Consider the following 20,301-nt stretch of genomic DNA (forward strand, 5'->3'; position numbering starts at 1 on the left):
ATCTTAAGCACTGAATAAAATATTTTTTGTCTCCCAAAACCCCGCCCCGTCACCAAAATGGACGTGCATAGCATTTAGGAGGCTTTCAGTACTCCTGGGGTCTGGGGAGGGTAGAAATGAGGGAAAAACAGGCCGTTTTTTGCTAAATCCCCCCCCCCCAGCGCCCAGGAGCACTCTACAAGCCTCCTAAAGGCTATTCATGCCCTTTTTTAAAAAAAGAATGGGCCCATTTTCGTGAGGTCTGCAGTGTGCAAAAACTTTTTTTAAAATCTGCCTCTTCAAAATCTTGGTGCATCTTATACTCCGGTGCGTCTTATACTCTGAAAAATATGGTAAATGAAATTGCCATACAATATGATTAAGCCATCCACTAAAACAGGAGTATTTTGTTTGACCATGGAGATTGGGCGCAGCAACAAAAAAAACCAGCATCTTTTTTCCATGAGAAGACATGGCCAAAGGGAGGGAGGTAACCTATTAGTTACAGCAGGGGTCCCCAATCCCCGGACTTGAACTGATCTGCATCACGCCAGAACTGGTCCTTGGTGCCCAAATGCGTGAAGCCCCACCCACACATGCACAGGATGTAGGCAGCATGTGAAACCATGCTGCTCTGGTCCGCGGAAAAAACACTCTCCACAGAACTGGTCGTTGGTGCCCAAAAGGTTGGGACTGCCGAGTTACAGAACTTCGCCCACACGGAGACTATAACCTATGAAGAAAACTGTGACCCATAACTATTGTGTCAAGACAAGTGTGCAAAAATGTGAAGCCCTGAGGAACCGTGCTATTTGGAAGACAGCTCTTCTGATGTCACTTCTATGGCTGTGATGATCAGCAGAACAACGGCATGGAGAATCCACTGTTACTTTCCCATATTCTCAGAAATTGAAGACGTTCTCAATCTGTTCCTATGACGCTTCAAGTATTCCAAGCTTTTCCCTTTGCTGCAGTCTTCTTCCACTGAAATAGCTGCATCTACCTGGGATATGTTCACCTGACAAGCTTAATACACAGACCCAAGAACTTGTTCCTTGTTCAATTATGGTCATTAATCCGCGTCGGTCATATTGTATTCTCTAAAATCAGTGCCATACAAATATCGGTATATATCAATGTTTGCATGTTTAATGCAGCGTAAATAAATTTTTGGTTGAATCCTGAACCCCTGAATCTTCTGTTGAAATTTGGGTTCTTGAATACTTTTATATGCTTTATTACACATAGTCCTCACTTAATAGAAATTAGGCTTGGCAACTTCCTAGCTAAGTGACAGGTCATTAAGCAAAACATCAAATGACTGCTCAATTTACAACGGCAGTTCTGCCGCTATCGTTAAGTGTAACATCACATGACTGCGACTTGTGACTTCATACCAGCTTCCCCACCGGCATTGTGTAAGGGAGTAAATCCCTCTGCAATCACTTCTACTACCACTTGTGATATCCAGGATTGCTGTGGGATACAAGATTATGCTAGGACTCTCATTCAACTGCCCAGGACCACAAGCTCTGATGAGCAGCTGCTCCTGATGGGGGGGAGTCCTCCTATATGGAGCTCAACATCATCCAGAGGAGGAGCAACCACAGTATCGCAGAACCTCATCTGCACCCGAGCCCAAACCAAAGAGCCTTTGCCGGTCTGGTTCTGATGCCCTGATACCGTTTTCTTCATCCTCTCTACCTTTTCCCCTCCCGCAGATGTGATCGCCCTGACATTCAGTAAGGACCTGTCAAAAAGACTTGTTAAAGAGAGCAATCCTTCATTTTTAAGACATCTGCTCCCACTTCTCAGCCCGACTTCCCGCTTGCCGTTTTGTTCAGCCCTTTTCATGTCATGTCAAGAAACGTAGGTAGCAGTTAAAACCAGGCAAAACCAGGTAAAGGTGGCAGTTGTGCTTTAAAACCTTTTTCAGTCCTTTTCCAGTGAGGAAGAAAAGCAAAGCCTCTGCCTTAAGCCATGTACTGTCATTATTACAAACATTTCAACCATTGAAATTCAGATGCCTTAGCTCTTCCCCCCCCCTTCCCAAGCAGTTGTGTGATTGTGTGTGTCTGTGATTGCATACATGCACACACATACACACAAATGAAAGCACCTCTCTCACAATTGCTCCACTGTGACCAAGGCAAGCAAACCAGATGCCCATTTATTCAGAATAGCTCCTTGTATCCCAGACTCCTGATCCCATTTGATTTTAAATTTAAAAGATTCACTTAAAAACGATTAAAGGGGAGGCATACATGTCACAAACCAGAGGGCCTAATCCTAACCCAGTACCAGTATCTGCATACCGTGGGTGTCCTGGGCTATGAGGAGATGCCACAGACACAGACACAGACATAAAGGAAAAAAGACAGGTTGGGCGGAACAGCTGAAGAAAGCTAAGCGTTTTGTGTGAAAGTGTGACTTCACCTCTAGAAGGAAGAGAAAGGTAAGGATGGGTGGCAAGGAATGTCACATGGGGACAAGAGTGGGGCAGGGAACAACCTGACAGGTTATCTTGCTCCAGCCATTTTATGAATACGTGGACTCCTGCATGGCAGCCATTTTACAGGAGAACTCAAAGCACGACCATTAAATTCTAAAGGAGTGACTTGACTCAACAAGATTATTGCCTATAAAAGAGAATCTCTTCGCCTGCCCTCAGGGATCACATAGCTCACAACTTTAATCACCAAAGGAAGGTGCTGGTTTTGAAATGCTTTTTATTGATAAGGACTTCTGTAGAATTTGCATTACAAGTAAAAGATGGTGGACAGCCACAAAACAGCCACCCACTTTCCCCTAAATACTGTACTATTCAGAATATGCTCATTATCCATCTTTTTTGCAGCATAATAACTTACTGCAAGGATGTCCTAACTCACCTTCAAAATAAGCACTTATGGTCCAGAGGCTTTATAGGAGCCTGGGGAGGGTGAAAACAGCCTCCCCCCCCCCCAAGGACCTCCCCGGAGGCTTCAGGAGCGCAAAAAACCAGCCCTATGGGCAGACTGGAATTTCGGGAATGGACTTCTGATTTGCTCCTAGGGCCGGTTTTAGCCCTCCGGAGCCTTCGGGGGCCTTCCGGAGGCTTCCCTGAAGGCTCAGGGGGGCAAAAAACGACCCTACGAGCAAACCGGAAGTCACTTCCGGAGGCTTCCCTGAAGGCTCCAGAGGACAAAAAACGGCTCCTGAAGCCTCCTGAAGCGACTTCCGGTTTGCTCGTAGGGTCGTTTTTTGCCCCCCTGAGCCTCCAGGGAAGCCTCCGGAAGGCCCCTGAAGACTAAAACCGTCCCTACGAGCAAGCCGGAAGTCTGTTCCCGAACTTCCAGTTTGCCCGTAGGGACGGTTTTTTGTGCTCTGGAGGCTTCAGGGAAGCTCCTGAAGCCTCCGAAGGGCCTCCGGAGGGGAGACTGTTTTCACCCTCCCCTAAGGCTCCTATAAAGCCTCTGGAATTTCTGAGTGGCAGAAAAAGATACAGGAATCAAGCCTAGCCCTACAATAAACCGCAAAGTAACCTGGGCCTATATAGGCAGGAAGGAAGGGTGGCCCCTGGGGAGACATTTAAATTCAAGTCGCCATAGATGTGGTGGGTCTACAACTCTCAGCCACTGACCAGTAGTTACAGTCCAACATATTTTGAGAGTAGAAGGTCAGCAAAAATAAACAAACCAATCCCCACCTGAAATTTTTTGATGCACTAGTTAGTATTTTGAAAGACTGATCAGAAACTGGAATGATCAGAGCATATGGTCCTCCCATAATTGTCAGATGAGTATCTTTAGCAATTCTGACTGGAGTTGCTGAAAACTGTATTTCAGCAACATTTGGAAGTCCCTGACCCCCCCCCCCCGTTTAAATATTTTTAATATTTAGATATTAAATCTCTTTCTGGCTGGGGGAACAAAAGCTTCTACTTTACTGCTGTATATGATTCTGCCACCCTGCTACGTTTGTAATTTAATGTAATATGTGTGTTATTTTTGTCTGCTACTCAGTTGCTACCTTCCCATTACCATACCAATTACTTACAACTTGACAGATCTTGATTGCTTATAACCCGATAGCTCTTTGAATTCACAAACCACAAGAGAGCATCAATAAAGTTACAATCCTATGCACATTTACTTGGGAGTAAGTCCCAATAATAATTACCTCTCAGGAAACATGCCCCAAAATGGCTTACAGGTTTAGTCACAATAATGGTGAATTAAGGCACACTTTTTGTTTGCAAACTGCAGTTCTAAAGTTAGGAATTATCTGACTGCTGATCAAAATTTTGCACATTGTTTCTAAAAATCTAGCATACCAAGGAAGAGATAAAAACTCTCCACTATTGTCTTTTTTTCTCCATAGAATAAAAAAAATGCTATTGAAACTAGTCTAGCCAGAAGGAGGAATGAGTGGACACAGAAGTTCATTTCCCCTCCTCACTGTCCTCATATTTTTGCTGAAACGTTACAGAAAAATATCTGTGTATAGTAGAGTTTTTAAAAAAAATTCAGAGAGGATGTAAAACTGGTTCAACATATTTTTCAGATGTAGCCAACTTATAACAACATGATAGTAGATCTACACAGCAGCTTTGCTTCCTGGACTTCTGATAAGCCAAAACAGAAGCAGCAGCTATTCAGACATATCTACTCGAGAAATTTAATCTTCATTATAAAGGTAGTTCTCAACTTATGTCCATTTTTTAAAAACTATTCAGTTATAGTGACCAGTCTTAGCAGTAATGACCATTGCAGTACAGGTAGTCCTCAACTTATGACCACAATTGAGCCCAAAACTTATATTGCTAAGTGAGAAATTTGTTTGCCCGGTTTTATGATTTTTCTTGCCGCATTTGTTAAATGAATCACTGCAGTTATTAAGTTAGTAACACGGTTGTTAAGCGAATCTGGTTTCCCCATTGACTTTGCTTATCAGAAGGTCGCAAAAGCCGATCACGTGAGACTGGGGACACTGCAACCGTCATAAACGTGAGTCAGTTGTCAAGTGTCTGAATGTGAATCAGGTGACCCTGGGGATGCTGCAATGGTCATAACTATGAAAAATGGTCGTAGGTCGTTTTTTAGAGTGCCGTTGGAACTTCGAATGGTCATTAAGTAGACTGTTGTAAGTGGAGTGCTCCCAATTTCTCTGCAGTCCCTGCAGGATAGAAATTTTGGCACTTGGTAGCATCCCTGTATTCACAATCACTGCAACATCCTGGGGTTGTGGGGTCTGTAGAGATCCTCAGTCATCCAGGCCGTGGTTGCCTCAAAGGCAACTGGACTTCCTTAGTTTTCCCTTTGGAAGATCTTCTGCTTCTCATCCAAGAAGCTCCTTTGGGACAACCCTGGATGAGAAATCTCTCTTGCAGACAACCAAATTCTGGGTTTTTACTCTCTTTATCATTGCACGTGTGAAAGGAGAACTTGCTGCTCCCATAGAACCAGTTTTATTGTGATCAAGACAGTCACCACAAATAGAGGTCGTCCTCGACTTGCAACAGTTCATTTAGTGACCATTCAAAGTTACAGCGGCACTGGAAGAAGTGACCATTTTTCAGGGTTACAAACTTTTAAGTGATCATGGGATCACCTTTGCGGTGTCCCAGGGCCGTGTGATCCCCTTTTGCGGCCTCCTGACAAGCAAAGTCAATGGGGAAGCCAGATCCACCTAACAACCACGTTCTCAACAACTGCCATGCTTCACTTAACAAATGTGACGAGGTTGTAAAATGGGGAGAAATTCACTTAGCAAATGTCTTATTTAGTAACAAATTTTGGAGTCAATCATGGCTGTAAGTTGAGGACTACTTGTAAAAGCTGACAAGGGAGGAGACGTAGTTGACAAGGGATACCGAAAAATATAGAAGTAGAATTTCATTTCATTCTTAATCAGCATTGAAATATTGCAAGACAGCCAGAAATGGAATTTCACCCCCTGGGAAAGTAACACCAGATGCAAATTTCTCTACCAGGAGAGACTCAGAATGGCTGGAAACTGGAAGGCCTTTTAAGGCCTCCTCAGAAAGCTCCCTTCTAATGTAAGCTTCTATTGGTTAAATGCAACTTAAACATTTCTGTGCATAATTAAATCGCTTGAAAGACAAGAGGCCTCTCTTTTGGAATCAACAGCATCATTGGAAGGCATTCAAACAGTCCTTGACTTACAACAGTTCATTTAGTGACCGCTCAGTTACAATAGCACCGAAAAACCTGACTTGTGACCATTTTTCATAGCCGCAACCTTTGCAGCTTCGCCATATGCCCAGGTGATCAAAATCTATAGATGCTTGGCAACCGGTTCATATTTACCGCCGTTATTGCTGTGTCCTGGGGGGGGGGGGGGTCACGTGATCCCTTCTTGCAACCTTCTGACAAGCAAAGTCAACGGGGAAGCAAGACTCATTTAACAACCAGGTTACTAACTTTGCAACTGCAGTGGTTCACTTAACGGCCGTGACAAGAAATTGTCAATTAATGCCCCATTTAACAATAGAATTTTTTGGGCTCAATTGTGGTAATAAATCAAGGATTTATTTATTTTGTGCAGGCATTTCAAGCCTGCACAAAAATCAATCAATCTGTCTCTGCACTTTTAGCAAACAAAAAAACAAAAACCCTAACACAAGATACATTTAGTCCTAAATCAAACCCCCCCCCCCACACCCAGTGGTTTATCCTGGCATGCAAGGCACTCCTGGCTTTTCCCAGGAGCCTCTAATCAGCTGGCTATAACAGAGACCCCTTCCCTGATTTCCCTGCTGCTAAGGGCAATGAAAAACCAGCAGCTCCGTGCTTTCTCTTTCCCTTTCAAGGACCCACAGCTTAAGATCATTGGTTTCCCTCTGCAATTAGCAGGAGGGGGGGGGAGGAGACTGAGCAATGTTGTTGAGAGGGAGGGGACCTTTTTTCCTTCCTATTCTCTCCCCCCCCCCTCCACAATTCCTATGCTTGAAGCCATCCTTTCTCATAATGGAAAACCAGCAATCTGTAATAGATTGTTAGACGGAAGAAGGAGGCCGATTCCCTTCCCAGCAAAATTGCTCACCGCTTTTTGAAGAAAGGGGAATGAGCAAGTGACCCTGTATGCACAAATGATACCTACCCCCCCCCCCCTGTAAGGGACAGTCTGGTGTGTAATTAAGATGAGGTATACAACACACACACATATGTGCAAACTTAACTAGAACCTTAGTTATAAGTAAAGATATTTGGAAATAAGGTATTGCTAGTTCAGGAACTGATTTTAAATGAAATTCCATCTTCCTACAACTATTAATCTCTGATTATTTCAGCCCCCCCCCTTTTTTTAACTTCAGCAATCTGATGGGAACAGGCTTACACATCTTGATTTGCAGTTGTTGTAAGACAAATAAGAACTGGGAATCTTAAAAGAAAAGAAAAAGATAAGTTCTGGGACAAGCTCCTCCCTAAATCAAACTCTTAACATTTTCACATTTATTTCTGGGAATATTATCCTTAAACATTTTAGCTCTTCATTCCTGAGTTTCTAATTTTCATTTTTAGATAATTCCTTTCAAACAATTTTTGCTAGTCTGCTTTCATCCGCCTTGATTTATGATTCAGGCCCCTTCCTCCCTCCCTCCAATTCGCCTTTAATTTCTTACTGTCTGTTGAGCTGTTTCACTGCTGTTTATTTTGGATTTTCCCTCTCTCTTATTTCATTTTCATCTTCTTCAAAGCATCAACTTGAGTTTTGCGGCAACCATTCAGGCATCTGGCTTTACTGGTATATTTGGGAACGCATGGTCAACATTCAATATTACATATTAATAAGCAGAGTGACTCTGGAATGTTAAGCATAGTTGGGTGGAAACATTTTTACCGTCTGATAAGGAATATATTCAACTAGTTTGAAGTAACTTATCCTACCAAATAGAAAGATCAGGAGGTGATTAGAAAAACCAGGAGGAGGAGGAGGGGAAACATGTTCAGAATTGATACACACCAAGCTTTTGAACTGTCTGGGTGGTTTGGAAAAGAAATCATGAGATAAAGCTATTTAAGCCTTGCACTTAAGGAACCGAGAGGTCCAATTTTTTAAGGAAGGTCTCCTCAAAGTCAAACAATTGTCCAGCCAAGCCAGGAATGTCAACCCAGATGTTCCTTAAACCCTTTTTTTGTGTGAAAAACTTATGTACCTAGAAAATGTCAAATGAGCTAAGATGGTGGATATAATTATGCATTGAAACTATATAAAATCAAGGGCAACTTTTCTGCTTATATAGCATAAGGAGGGGATAAGGTTATGTCTTGTCTTGGGACTCCATAGATAAAAGGATCTGACACAGTGGTAATAAAAAGGGGTCTTCCTCCATGTAGACAAATGCTGCCCCTTGGAGTGGTAAAGCAAGTAGTTAGCTACCAAGACCAACAGTTTCCACCATTTAAAACAACGGGGGTGAACAATTTGCAGCCTTCAGCCCATTATACGGCTTTCATATGCTAGACCTTAAATTGAAATCACCCCTGCAAGAGATAGTAGATAAAGTTACCTGTATTTTTCCTGTAGAATAAACGAGGGGGGGGGAGGGAGGGAGAGAGGGGGGGGAGGGAGGGAAAGGACTGAGATTTGGGCTCTTCCCCAATTCCCTGGTTGTTTCAGTCCCACCAGAAGTTTAATCATATATGCGCATTAGAAGACTCAATTCTGTCAGCAAAGCTCTGGAGAAAGGGATACACTGACACAGAAGCACAACACAGCTCACTCTCTACAATGTAGCAGAGAACTATTCATTTTGGACTTGGCCTGTGAAAATTAGCATGATTTTTTTTTAAAAAAAATACCCCTTAATTTTTGCATCCTTGCAATTTGTGGCAACCTGCTCATATGCAAAGATTCCCAGTGCATCTCATGCCATTTTAATTTGCTTCACCGTCTCAAGTGCCAGAAAGAAATCAATACAGCTGCAGCAAAGGGGCTTCTGTGCCTATTTAACTACATCAGCAGCGTTAACTTCGCCACCAGGACAATGGGATGGCAGGAAGAAAGGAGGGTAACACAGCACACTCCCAGCTAGCTAGATATATGACCACACAGGACTTTTAAGAGAAAATTTATGTCTGCACACCAACATATTTGTCTGAACTTCGTAAGGAGCCCTATGTTAAGTTACATCTATTTACTGTTAATGGACGCTGGCGTATCTGCTAATTAGATAATTCTTGCAGATAATTGTCAAGGGCTAATGAATGCATGTTGCTGGGAGAGGGGAGGAAATGGAAGAAGCTGTCGCCAAGATGGAGTCCTCATTAAGAAAAATGAATTTGGGGCCTTCAAAAGTGACAGGCATTTATTTATAATTTCTACTCAAAATTCAATAGTAAGGGGACAAGCCCATGCTTCAGGAGTCTTGCGTGCCCACAGATTTGAAATTCTGTTTTGTACAGAAAGTATGCATACCAAAGATGGGGGGAAAGATTATTTCCAATTGTTTAGAAAGAAACAATAGAAAATATTTTAAATAGGAGGCCACTAAGTAGACTAAGCTCATTTTTCTAGCACCAACAGCTTGCCAAGTTTCAGCTTTTAAGATATTCTGTCTTTATAGAGCTATTGATATACTTTTACCAAATCTTCCTTAATAGCTAATCTAGGGGACTCTTTTGTTTGGAAGATACTGAAAAGGGAGGCAAGTTTTGGAAGGATCACATTAACAACTCAAGTGCTATTTATAGGAGCTGCTGTTTCATTAAATAATATATCCTGAACTGCAAAACAGGAAAGGAAAGAAGCTTTGCTGTGAACTCCGCATTTATGTCTGCATTCTGTTTCTCCGGCATGCAAACCCTCTTCTCTCTCTCTCTGGAGGAGGCCCATCTCCTTCTGCTGAATGTGGAAAGGGGGGGGGGATGGCAAGCTGGGGCAGTTTCAACTCCAGATAAAAAAAAGCTTTTTGAAGTGTGCAGAATCTCCTAAACAAAGAAGTCTGTAATTATGGCAACATGTGTCCTCAGGAGAACATTATTGTGCTACAACAGCAGCAGCCCATGGGCGGCACCAACGGAATCCCCTCAAGAGTAGAGGGGGGGGGAGAAGGGGAAGGGGAAGAAACTTCAGCAAAGTTGTAAGGTTTGCCAAAGGAGGGGAGCTGGTGGTCTGGAAGGAGCTTCTTAAGACTCCGGAATCTGTTTCTGGATGACGAAGGCAGTAATCTCCCTTCCTCCCCCACCTCCCAGCCAGGGACACACCTTTTTTAAGGGCCTAACCCTCCCCCCGAGAGAGAAATACGGCCCATCTCAGCCGCTTTTTCAGAAGAGGAGGCGGCGGCTGCAACTCCGCTTCCAAAACGTCACTCAAGGAGGACATGATTTTACAGTGCACAAACTAGAAAGCTGACTTTTTTTTTAGAAAGAGGAACATTTCTTCCATGCTGGATTCCGAACAGAAAATGAAACTAAAATATGCCATTAAAAAAAAGAGGGGAGGGGAAGAGGCACGCGGCGCGCACACACACACACACACACACAGGGGAGAATCATTTGCTCCCTCCCCCTCCCCCACGCACTGAGCCAGGCAAGCCTTTAATCTGATTACGGCCTAATCCCGCTTTCTGCCCAGCTGCTCCGTCCTCGCCCTCCGAGCGGGGCCTGGTGGGAAGAGGAAACTTCTCCGTTTCTGCAACCCCTCCCCCCTTTCCCGAAACCCTATTTTCTTCTCTAGGGTGGGGGGTGTTGGGGGGGGAGGAGGGCAAAGGGAACAGCCATCCAAGCAATTCGTGCTCCTACTTTTTAGTGCAATCCAGGAGGATCCCGGTGAAGCGCCTCTCCCCGCAGCTCAAGGTGACCACCAGGGTATCGTTGACCACTTGCTCCACGAGGACGGGCAGCCAGGAGCCGACCTGCAGCTCTTTCGGGTCAGCCTCCTCCATGCTTTGGCGAGAAGCTCCCGGCGGCGAGCCTCGGTTTGCAGCTGGAGTGCGGCGGCCGCGAGAGATCCCAGGCGGCCCTGCTTGGGCAGGCTCCCCCTCCCCCGCCGCCGCCGCCGCTGCTGCTCTCGGGATAGTTAGAGTGGCCGCTCCGATGACCTCATGGCTCCAGGCTCCCCCTCGGCAGGGAGGCTTAAGGAGGTGCGTTGACGTCACAATGCTTCCCTCCCGGGAACCTTCCACGGCGGAGTCCTGAAACAATGGGCGGCATTAGGGGGCTGGAGGGGCCAGAAAGGGGTTCGGGCTCTCTTTCCCCCCCTCCCCTCCCCCGCCAAGCGAGTTCCCCTTTCAGTCTGCCCCGCACTTGGGCGCTCCAGAAGCCCCCCGCTTACGCTCCCAGGGGGGCTCAAGCGATCATCCAGGCGAAACTGCTTCCGTCCCGGTCCTCGCTCGCTTGGCAATCCAGCGCGGCAGAGATGAAATTCTGGGCACGCGGCTGGTTCAAGCACGCGGGCTGCCTCCTTCCCCCTTCTTCCCGTTGCAAAGGGGAGCTTCTACCTGGAGCGGCTGGGTGGGCGAAGCGCAGGCGCCGCTCGGCAGCCACGTTCTTAGCGACCATCCCGAGTAAAGTAAATGTTGTTTTCTTCCGTCACGTGGCCCTGATGGTGGCTACTGACAAACCACCTTTCTGGTCTTACCAGCAAAACACGGGTTAGCTGTGGATCCCCATGGCCAGCCCAGCCTTCTTCTGTTTCAGCCAAATTTGGAGTGGGTCCATTTTAACACTTCCTCTCTCTCTCTGTGTGTATGTAGGTGTGTGTGTTCGTCTGTCTAGATATGTGTGTCCCATGTATGCCGGTACAGCGTGTTTGGAAAGAAATCCGTGGATTTTACTTCCAGTATGCACTGGGTTGTAGCTTTATCCTACTTACTCCAGAAGAGTTCAGTTAATTTCCATGCTCTTTGGAGCGAATTGACCCAAGAAAAGGGATTCCCCCCCCAAAAAAAACCCTCAGCACTTCCAGAGACCGTTCGCTTGTGCCCTGGCAGAGCCAGCATCCAAAAGGCCAGTTATTTCCTTTCCAAGCCAATGTTAATATACTAAACTCTCAGCTCTGCTAATAAACGTGATTGTTGCCTTCCAAGTCCTTTTTTTGAAGAGTTCGAGGGAAAACAGTTGTACAAGAGGCCACACTCCCTAATTTCCATAAGGAATTTCAGACAAGCTGTGTTTCATCTCACGCATAAGCTGTTCCCAATTACTTTAAATATCATCCTCAAGTAAAATATGTGAACAACTGGATACTTGGAAATCAACACTAAGGAACACTGATATTCCTTTTGGTGCCATATCATTCATATGCCATGTCATTCACAACTGACTAATGAATAGCTTTCCCTCCAGATCTATGTTCCATTGTGTTTGATGGTATATATCTTTGTATTGGCAAGTCCTATAGTATTCCATAGGTTTCTTAATAAATACAGTTCAGTAAGGTTGATTAGATTTGTAATGGATCTACAGGAAATATATCAGTACCGGTCTATGAATACTTACTTGGCCACATATCTTACATATCTTACATTGCTAGCTCTTATAGTATTCACTGAGCTTCATTATAAATACATTGAAATGTGCAACTAGAAACAGGAAGCAATTGATTCCCAGGTAATTTTGTATAAATTCAGGAGATTTTCAGAGCAGACATTCTGAAGAAGCAATTTAGCAACAGAATCCTGAATGTCCAGAAGGCATCCAGTAATTTGCATCTTAACTGAATATTAGGTCCTCCTGAGTTCTGAAGGACCTACTGCTAAAAATAGTTGACATTTTTGTTTCTCAAGTCAGTATATAGATCTTGTCATTGTGCATTACAGATAAATTTCTAGAGTTGGAAAGGCTGCATGAGGATCTGATTTTATATTAACATTGCAAGAACCATTGATCATGTCTTTGGGTTTTTGTAGGGACTCTGACTTGGGTTACATAATCTTAGAAGTGCAGATTTGGGAAAAGTTGCAAGGAACAACTTGTCCACTTCTGTGGAATATGAAGGAAGATCAATTAAATCATCTACAAGGAGATTAAATTATCCCCGGTTGTTTCTTCAAAATCTCCAGCATTGGAATGTTCACAACCTCTGTAGATGGTTCCTCTGTAGGAAGCTTTTAACGCCAATGTATTCGAATTGTTTCCTGGTGAAGAATGCTTTGTGATGGAGCAATTCTAGAGGTGGCATTGCAACATTTCCAAGTACTCCTCCATCACTCTGGCCTTTGTGGTTTGTTGTGATTTATAGGTTGGTTTAGTAAGTGGCAGTCATAGGATTTTCGTTGACCTGGCTTCACTGTCATTTTCAAGGAGGAGAAAAGTTTGAATGCCTGGGGGGGGGGGGCTGCATTGTAGGACAGCAGTAATTGTTCAAGAAAAATGCCCAGTCATCTTCATAAATCACTCAGAAGTGGGATAATATGTTAAAGTGATCATTCTGTTCCATAACATTATTAAGTAAATCTATAAGATAAAAAGATTGTAATGTAGCAACATTTTAGTTTTATGTTTCAATCAAGAGATGAAAAAATTAAAACTAGTGGTTGGATCCTTTTCTACACCTTGTTTGGTAATACAAGTAGAAATGCGCATGTTTCTTCACTACACCTATGAAGGGTTAAGCTTTTTCCTGGAGATACTAAGGTTTTTGCTTGAGTTTGGGAGAAGGATCCAAGTCTTTCTTAGAACTGAATGACGTGGAATCACATGATCTTGTACAGGATTATTTTGTCAGGCCTAAACACAGTGCCACAAAGATGGGGGGGGGGCTGATTCCTCCCTTTGCAGTCAGAAGAGGCCCAAGGTCACCAATCTTTTCCTGATTCTGCCAGTCGTGAATTAGCTCTTTAGATATACATCTACAGTACTGCCAAAAACCTGTTCACTCTTGCAATATTTAATCAAATTTATCAGATGAGTGACAATGAAGTAGACTAGAAACTTTATGGAAATGTAGCATTTTACCTCCAGCATATGTACAACTCCATATTTAAGAAAGATATAGAGAGTATTATTAAATGCAAGCAATTTTTAAAAAGGAAATAAAAGAGGTTCTTTTTATATTTAAAGCAATCTCACTACCCTGAACACATTTCTTCAAAACACACACACACACATCAGTATAAAGGAGAAATTGGAGAAAGGGAAAGGCAGGCATATAAGAACCATCACATTTCAATTTAGACAGAATCAATATAATGATTTGTAGATTTCTTAGATTATCCTCTATTTTTTAAAAAAATGCATTATATTGCTTGTATTGAGTCTGTTTTTAGCTCAAGATGTTATAATACAGTGAAAGCAAATTCTAGAAATCACAGTTAAATACAGTGTAGAATGTTTCAATTTATTTGAAACATCTGTATAGGCTTTTCTTTCTTCAGTCTTTTCCCACCTTAAAGCTTTATCCTCCTCCACATATATTTTAAAAAATCAAGCAAAGCCACTGCTTGCTGAAACCAGATAATCTTCCTCACGCTCCCATATTACATTTTAGATCTTTATTAGTAAGTGTAACCCCTATAGTAGTCACTGTATTTTTTTCCTCTGGTGGGTTCTTCAAACTATAACATCTCTTAACTCCAGCCTGCAAATGGGGGGATATTTATAGTCTGAGGGCTTAATTTTGTTTTATTCCTAAAAAAGGGGGGGAGATTACTTCATTCGTGTGTAAGGAACTCCCACCTGGTTCCACAGTCTGGCTCTGAATTAAAACCAAAGGAAAAAGAAGCCGCATGGAAGATCCATTCCAAAAAGAGAGGCGAAGAAAACAAACCAACGCAACACCCCCCCCCCCCCAGCCAGTATAAATTAAACCCTCGCAAATGAGAAGCAGTCGGGAGAACAGAAGCAACGAGGAGGAGGAGGAGGAAGCGGGGGGGGGGCGAAGTCTGGGGCTCGCATTACCTGATCTCTGCCTCTCTCCGGCCTTTTAACCGTGATTGCAACGTTTGGCAATTCGAGGAGGTTACTATGCGTGGCTGATGGTTTCCATCATGCGCCGCCTAGCGGTCGCTCGCGGCATTCCCTCCTTCAAACGGGCGCCTTCCCAGCCTCGGAGTCGCCTCCTTTGCAGCCGCTGGAGCCGAAGCTGAGATGCTGGAGCAACCCCAGATAGCGGGGCGGGTGGGGGGACGTCGCCGCCGGAGGCAGGGCTGGGCGGCAGGGGCATCGGTCACCTTAAACCCAAGGCGCGTTACAGACCTCCTGGGGTACTTTTAAAGACATTCCCGAGTGGGTAGGCGGCAGTCTCGCTGGCTACAGCATGGGAATAAAACATTGCGAAACCACAGCCGCCCCTCTCAGATCCTGTGGATTCAGACGATAAAGGCTCCAGTGTATCCTGAAGGCTTGTTCAAGTCGTGGAAAAGCTCTGGACACCCCCGCGCCTCTTCCCCGTCAAGCGCCGCCGATGTCGCTCCATCCTCTCCGCTTCCTTTCAGTGTCCGGGACTTTTAAAAAAATGTCTTTCATTCCCTCTGCCCCAACAATTCTTTTTCTTTTTATAGTATAATTCTATTAAAGGTTGCAGTTAAAAAGACAAAGAATTAATACAAAGTAAAAACAGTAAAGGCATAACGAGAGAAAAAAAGTGAGGAAAGAGAAAAATAGAAAAAACCAATGCGTTAAAATATATAAAGAAACGACTTCCCTCTTCATCATAAACCATTTTAGTAACATCACTCATCAGAATAAAACAATCTTCTCATATCCTATCTTTTATCCGTAAACAAATCCTTAAAATCTCATTCTTGAGTGCTAATCAACCAAAGTCAATTAAATATTACCAGAGATAACACATTTATCTTAACCTTGATCAAATAAACCTACTTTATATTCCTTCTTTTTACTTTTAACCATCTTAACCTTTAATCCTTTGAAATACTGTCCTAAAATTTGATTTCATTTCTTTATCCCTTTTTCATAAAATTCTTAAGAACTGTCTCTTTTGTAACTTTACCAAAATAAGAAAGTCATCTGGGCCTTTGGTGTGTTATTTGTATATCCATTTTAATTATTAAGACATCAGCTGGCTTCAATAAAGAACATTTGGTGGTCCATGGTGCTCTCTGAGGTTGGTGGTTGGTGGGTTCTGGCTTCTTTTACTGCCGGTTCACTCAGGGATGTGCTTTGCACGCGTGCTTGATGCATGCTATGTGCACATGCGCAATAGTGAAAAAATTGCTTCTGCGCATGCGCAGCAGCAAAAAACAAGATGGCAGTGCTTACGGCATCACTGATGGAAACCAGTTCAGGAGCATGGGCAGCCGAGTTACTACTTACTCGGCCAAACCAGGAGGAACCCACTTCTGGGTGTTTTCTTGCAGTTTCATTAGCCAATCTAGCTAACAACATGAATGATGTTACCTCGTTTGATTAATGAAATGTTTGCAAGAAAACAACCAAGCTCAGAGAACATCAAGACCCCTCAGCTGGTTTTATTTGTACATTCAGTATAGTATCTTTTCCCATATCATACCAATAGTCTGTAATTTTTAAGTCCACTTTCAATCATCGCTTATCCAATAAAATTTGTTCCTCTTCCAAGCCATTTTTTAGACTGTCTATTTACAGTGGCAGGAACTTTTTATATTAATTTCTGAATCCATGGTTCGCCTACATCTTTCAGTACACCCATTGTTTAAAGTATTTTGCTCTATTCTGTATTAGTAAATCACATTTAAGTATTCTTTGATTGTAATATTTCTGGTTCCCTCCAGCATGGACTATGTTACAAAGGAAGCCCATTATGTTCAAACACAGATATCAAAGTATTTAAAGATAATTCATATAATTTTAAAGAGAGAGATTAACAAACATTTTAGGGATCTAGAATCCAAACATCAGTTAGGTACCTCTATTATTAAATGAAGTGCTGAATTTTAGAGGTCAGTGACAATAAAGTTATACTTTTTTGTTCTCCTCCCGAGTTCATAGATTCCTGAAATCTTAATTTGGATCCCAGATTAACAATCCCTGAGATAGATACTTGAGACAAACAGAAAGTAGTCTTTGTAAAACCCTCTTGATTATAAGGTATTTCAAGACTAAAGAAACAGTTTTTAAAATCAGCAAATATTCCATACTGGACAGTGCAAATTACTTTGGAATAACTTTTGGGAATTCTTCTTTAGTTTGAGATAAGTCAAATGCAACTTGATTTAAGATTTCACAGTTGTGGCACCCTGTTTATATAATATTCTTCTGGTGAGACCGGTATCAGTTCTATGATTCGGGAACATTGCAGAGACCTTTTAATCTTTTAGGTAAATTGTACCCTGCTTTGGTTTATTTACTTATTTGTAGATAATCTGTAAGTCACCTTCTGGCCCTTGAAGACTAATCATGTTAGAATCTGTCATATGTCAATCAGAAGCAATTCACAAGTGAAAGATTACTAGCAGTAAGGTCCTGTTCCTTGTTCTCATAAGCTAACTTGTGAGCTCTAAGTAAGCTCCTCAGCCTCTCCGAGAGTCAAAACAGTTCTACATTTCCCCCCTGTGAATTTAAATCTGTAGGAAAGTATTCTGGAAATCACCAAAAATATGTGGATTCTTCTGCCTCCAGAGATGGATCATAATACTCATCCCCTACTCATTGGTCTATTACAGATTCATCTGGAGGTTCATTGTTCAATGTATGTAGTAATTTATGTTTGATCACATAAATATTGATCTGTTGTCCCAACAAATCCTTTCACCCATTTATTATTGCTTTCATTAATCCAACGCAGAAAATGAGATTATGTGTGTTCCTTATGTCTTGGGCTAGTCATAATCTGAGCTAATTCATTATTAATATAGTCATCAGATCATAGACTGCACTTTAGTAGTTGGATTCTCATATGCTGTCTGGATATGCAGATAGTGCACTTATATGTATGCATGTGGGAAGTATGGATCACATGCTGGATATATGTCGAGTCAGCAATGTTGATATTTAGTATGCATGTATCTCAGGTATGGAAATGAAGCAGATGCTTCAACCATTGATGGTTTTATCAGGGACAATAAGTACAGAGGAAAGCACCATTTAGGAATTATATGTGGATACTACCGAGTAAGAATTGTTCTAATTCTAGGTTAGTGTAAATAAGCACTTTTGTCCTTGGCTCAAACTCTGGCTTAGGTTTTTGTGGCTTTGATTGTGATGTTATATTGAATCAGAGATGAGTAGCCTTTAGACAGTCAGACATTGCCCAGTTCAATCGTGTTACTACGACAGATGGTCAGGAGTACTGGAAACCGCAAACTTTATAGATGAATATTTGGTGGTTTGTTCAGCTGTTTCCACCAACAATAGGAGCCAAAGTGAGACAACCGAGTAGCACCGTATGAAGTAATTCCTTCTTTATGTTAAGACAAAATTCAGCACGATGCCTGAATCGATCCTCTACCACTCATGAGATAATGTTCTACAGCAAGTATCCAAGGGCGAGCCACGCATATGCAAAAGGAGTTGTGCAGATGCCTAAGCCGTTCTATGGGAAGTAGCAGAGTAAATTGACCTTTGATACCTGAGAGAAATACAAGTCCAGTAAAAATGGGGACACCCAACCACCTGGCATTGTCGTCTTCACCCCCCCACCTTAGATTTATCTGACTAGAAATTGAGCGTGCAACTGTGATTTTATTCACCCGCTAGAGTTTACTGAATTTCACCAAGGTTGAGTACATGGGAAGTTCCTGGTGGATTTTGCCTGCTACAGTCAGGCCCTTCTGTTCAGAGGAACAAGAGTCATTGAGCCTGGCTGAGTCATTCAGTCACACCTTGTTTTCCCTGGCCTAAATGGGAGAACATTCCTTGCGAGTCTGTCCATGTTGCTGCATAGTTACTTGGTATGCAGTGTGTAGTTAACACAAATGATCTCCCCTGGTTGCTGTGCAGCAGCAGCAGCAGCAGACTTCAATAGAGCTCCATAGTAGCAGAAAACAAGGCAACTGGCTTGGGGAAAAGCGCATTTCACACTGACCGACTTAGAAGTAGAGTTATGGCTTCCAGAGTTCCTAAGATACCGTTCAAGAGCTTTGAGAAATGTGACTTAAGCCCAATGATCTTCTAAAATCTGTATCATGTTTGAGCCCCTTCTTGGGTTCGGTGTAGAGAACACTAGATAACACAACTCCACTGAAAGACAGATGTCTTTTGTGTTATTTCATCTCCCCTAGCGGCTCCTTGGGTAACCAAGGAGGTCTATTAGATCCAAATAATCTCCTCATAGGCGCAGTTTGAGCCAGGTGCCTTGTCAAGTTAGTCTAAGTTACTCCTGAGGATTTAGCCCAGGGATGTCAAACTCTACTTCATTGAGGGTTTGGTTTGGTTTGGTTTGGTTTATTAGCATTTGTAGGCCGCCCTTTTCCCTGAGGGGACTCAGGGCGGCTCACAGAAAACCAGGGAGAGGGGAATACAATATTAAGACAACAACATATAATAAAAATAGTAAGCAACATTCATTCATCATTCGGGCGGGGTAGCAATTCTTATCCCCAGGCCTGACGGGCGAGCCAGTTCTTCAAGGCTATGCGGAAGGCCTGGACGGTGGAGAGGGTACGAATCTCCACGGGGAGCTCGTTCCAAAGGGTCGGGGCTACTGCTGAGAAGGCCCTCCTCCTTGTAGTTGCCAGCCGACACTGGCTGGCCGATGGAATGCGGAGGAGGCCTAATCTATGGGATCTTATAGGTCGTAGGGAGGTAATTGGCAGAAGGCGGTCTCTCAAGTATCCAGATCCACTGCCATGTAGGGCTTTATGGATGATTAATAGCACCTTGAAGCGCATCCGGAGATCGACAGGTAGCCAGCGCAGCTCGCGGAGGATAGGTGTTATGCGGGTGAATCGGGGGGCACCCGCAATCACTCGCGCGGCTGCGTTCTGCACTAGCTGAAGTCGCCGGATGCTCTTCAAGGGCAGCCCCATGTAGAGCACATTGCAGTATTCCAGCCTAGAGATCACAAGGGCCCGAGTGACTGTTGTGAGGGCCTCCCGGTCTAGGTAGGGTCGCAACTGGCGCACCAGGCGTACCTGGGCGAATGCCCCCCTGGTCACAGCCGTTACATGGTGGTCGAATGACAGCTGTGGATCCAGGAGGACTCCCAAGTTGCGCACCCTCTCTGAGGGGTGTAGAATTTGACCCCCCAGCCTGAGTGTTGGAATGTTTGCCAAATCTTTGGGAGGGCCACATCAGGATTGTGTTTGACCTCAGGGTGGGCATCGCCAGGGTGGGCGTCGCCAGCTTGACATCACTTGTGTTGTGGGCACCTATGGTGGCCAATGCTAAGGCAGGACCTCCCTCAGATCCTTCCTCACTCTCATTATAATCTTCCTTCCTTCCATCCTTCCTTCCTTCCTTCCTTCCTCACTTACTTATTTACTTACTTCTTCCT

General features: G+C 43.5%; 1 protein-coding gene across 3 annotated transcripts in view; it reads right to left on the reverse strand.

Annotated features, from left to right (window-relative positions):
- PWWP2B (PWWP domain containing 2B) overlaps positions 1–14,874 on the reverse strand; it is a 44,425-nt gene extending 29,551 nt beyond the window's left edge. Inside the window, exons 1-2 of one of the 3 annotated variants that reach the window (XM_032225475.1) lie at positions 14,826–14,874; positions 10,728–11,119 (exon numbers count right to left, since the gene is read on the reverse strand). In XM_032225475.1, coding sequence (XP_032081366.1) covers positions 10,728–10,870 — 143 coding nt within the window. In that variant the 5' untranslated portion in view covers positions 10,871–11,119; positions 14,826–14,874. The other 2 variants (XM_032225474.1, XM_032225473.1) reach the window with 2 other exon arrangements.
- Between the last annotated feature and the right edge of the window lie 5,427 nt (positions 14,875–20,301).

Source organism: Thamnophis elegans, chromosome 10 (assembly GCF_009769535.1).
Source record: "Thamnophis elegans isolate rThaEle1 chromosome 10, rThaEle1.pri, whole genome shotgun sequence".
NCBI lineage: Eukaryota > Metazoa > Chordata > Lepidosauria > Squamata > Colubridae > Thamnophis > Thamnophis elegans.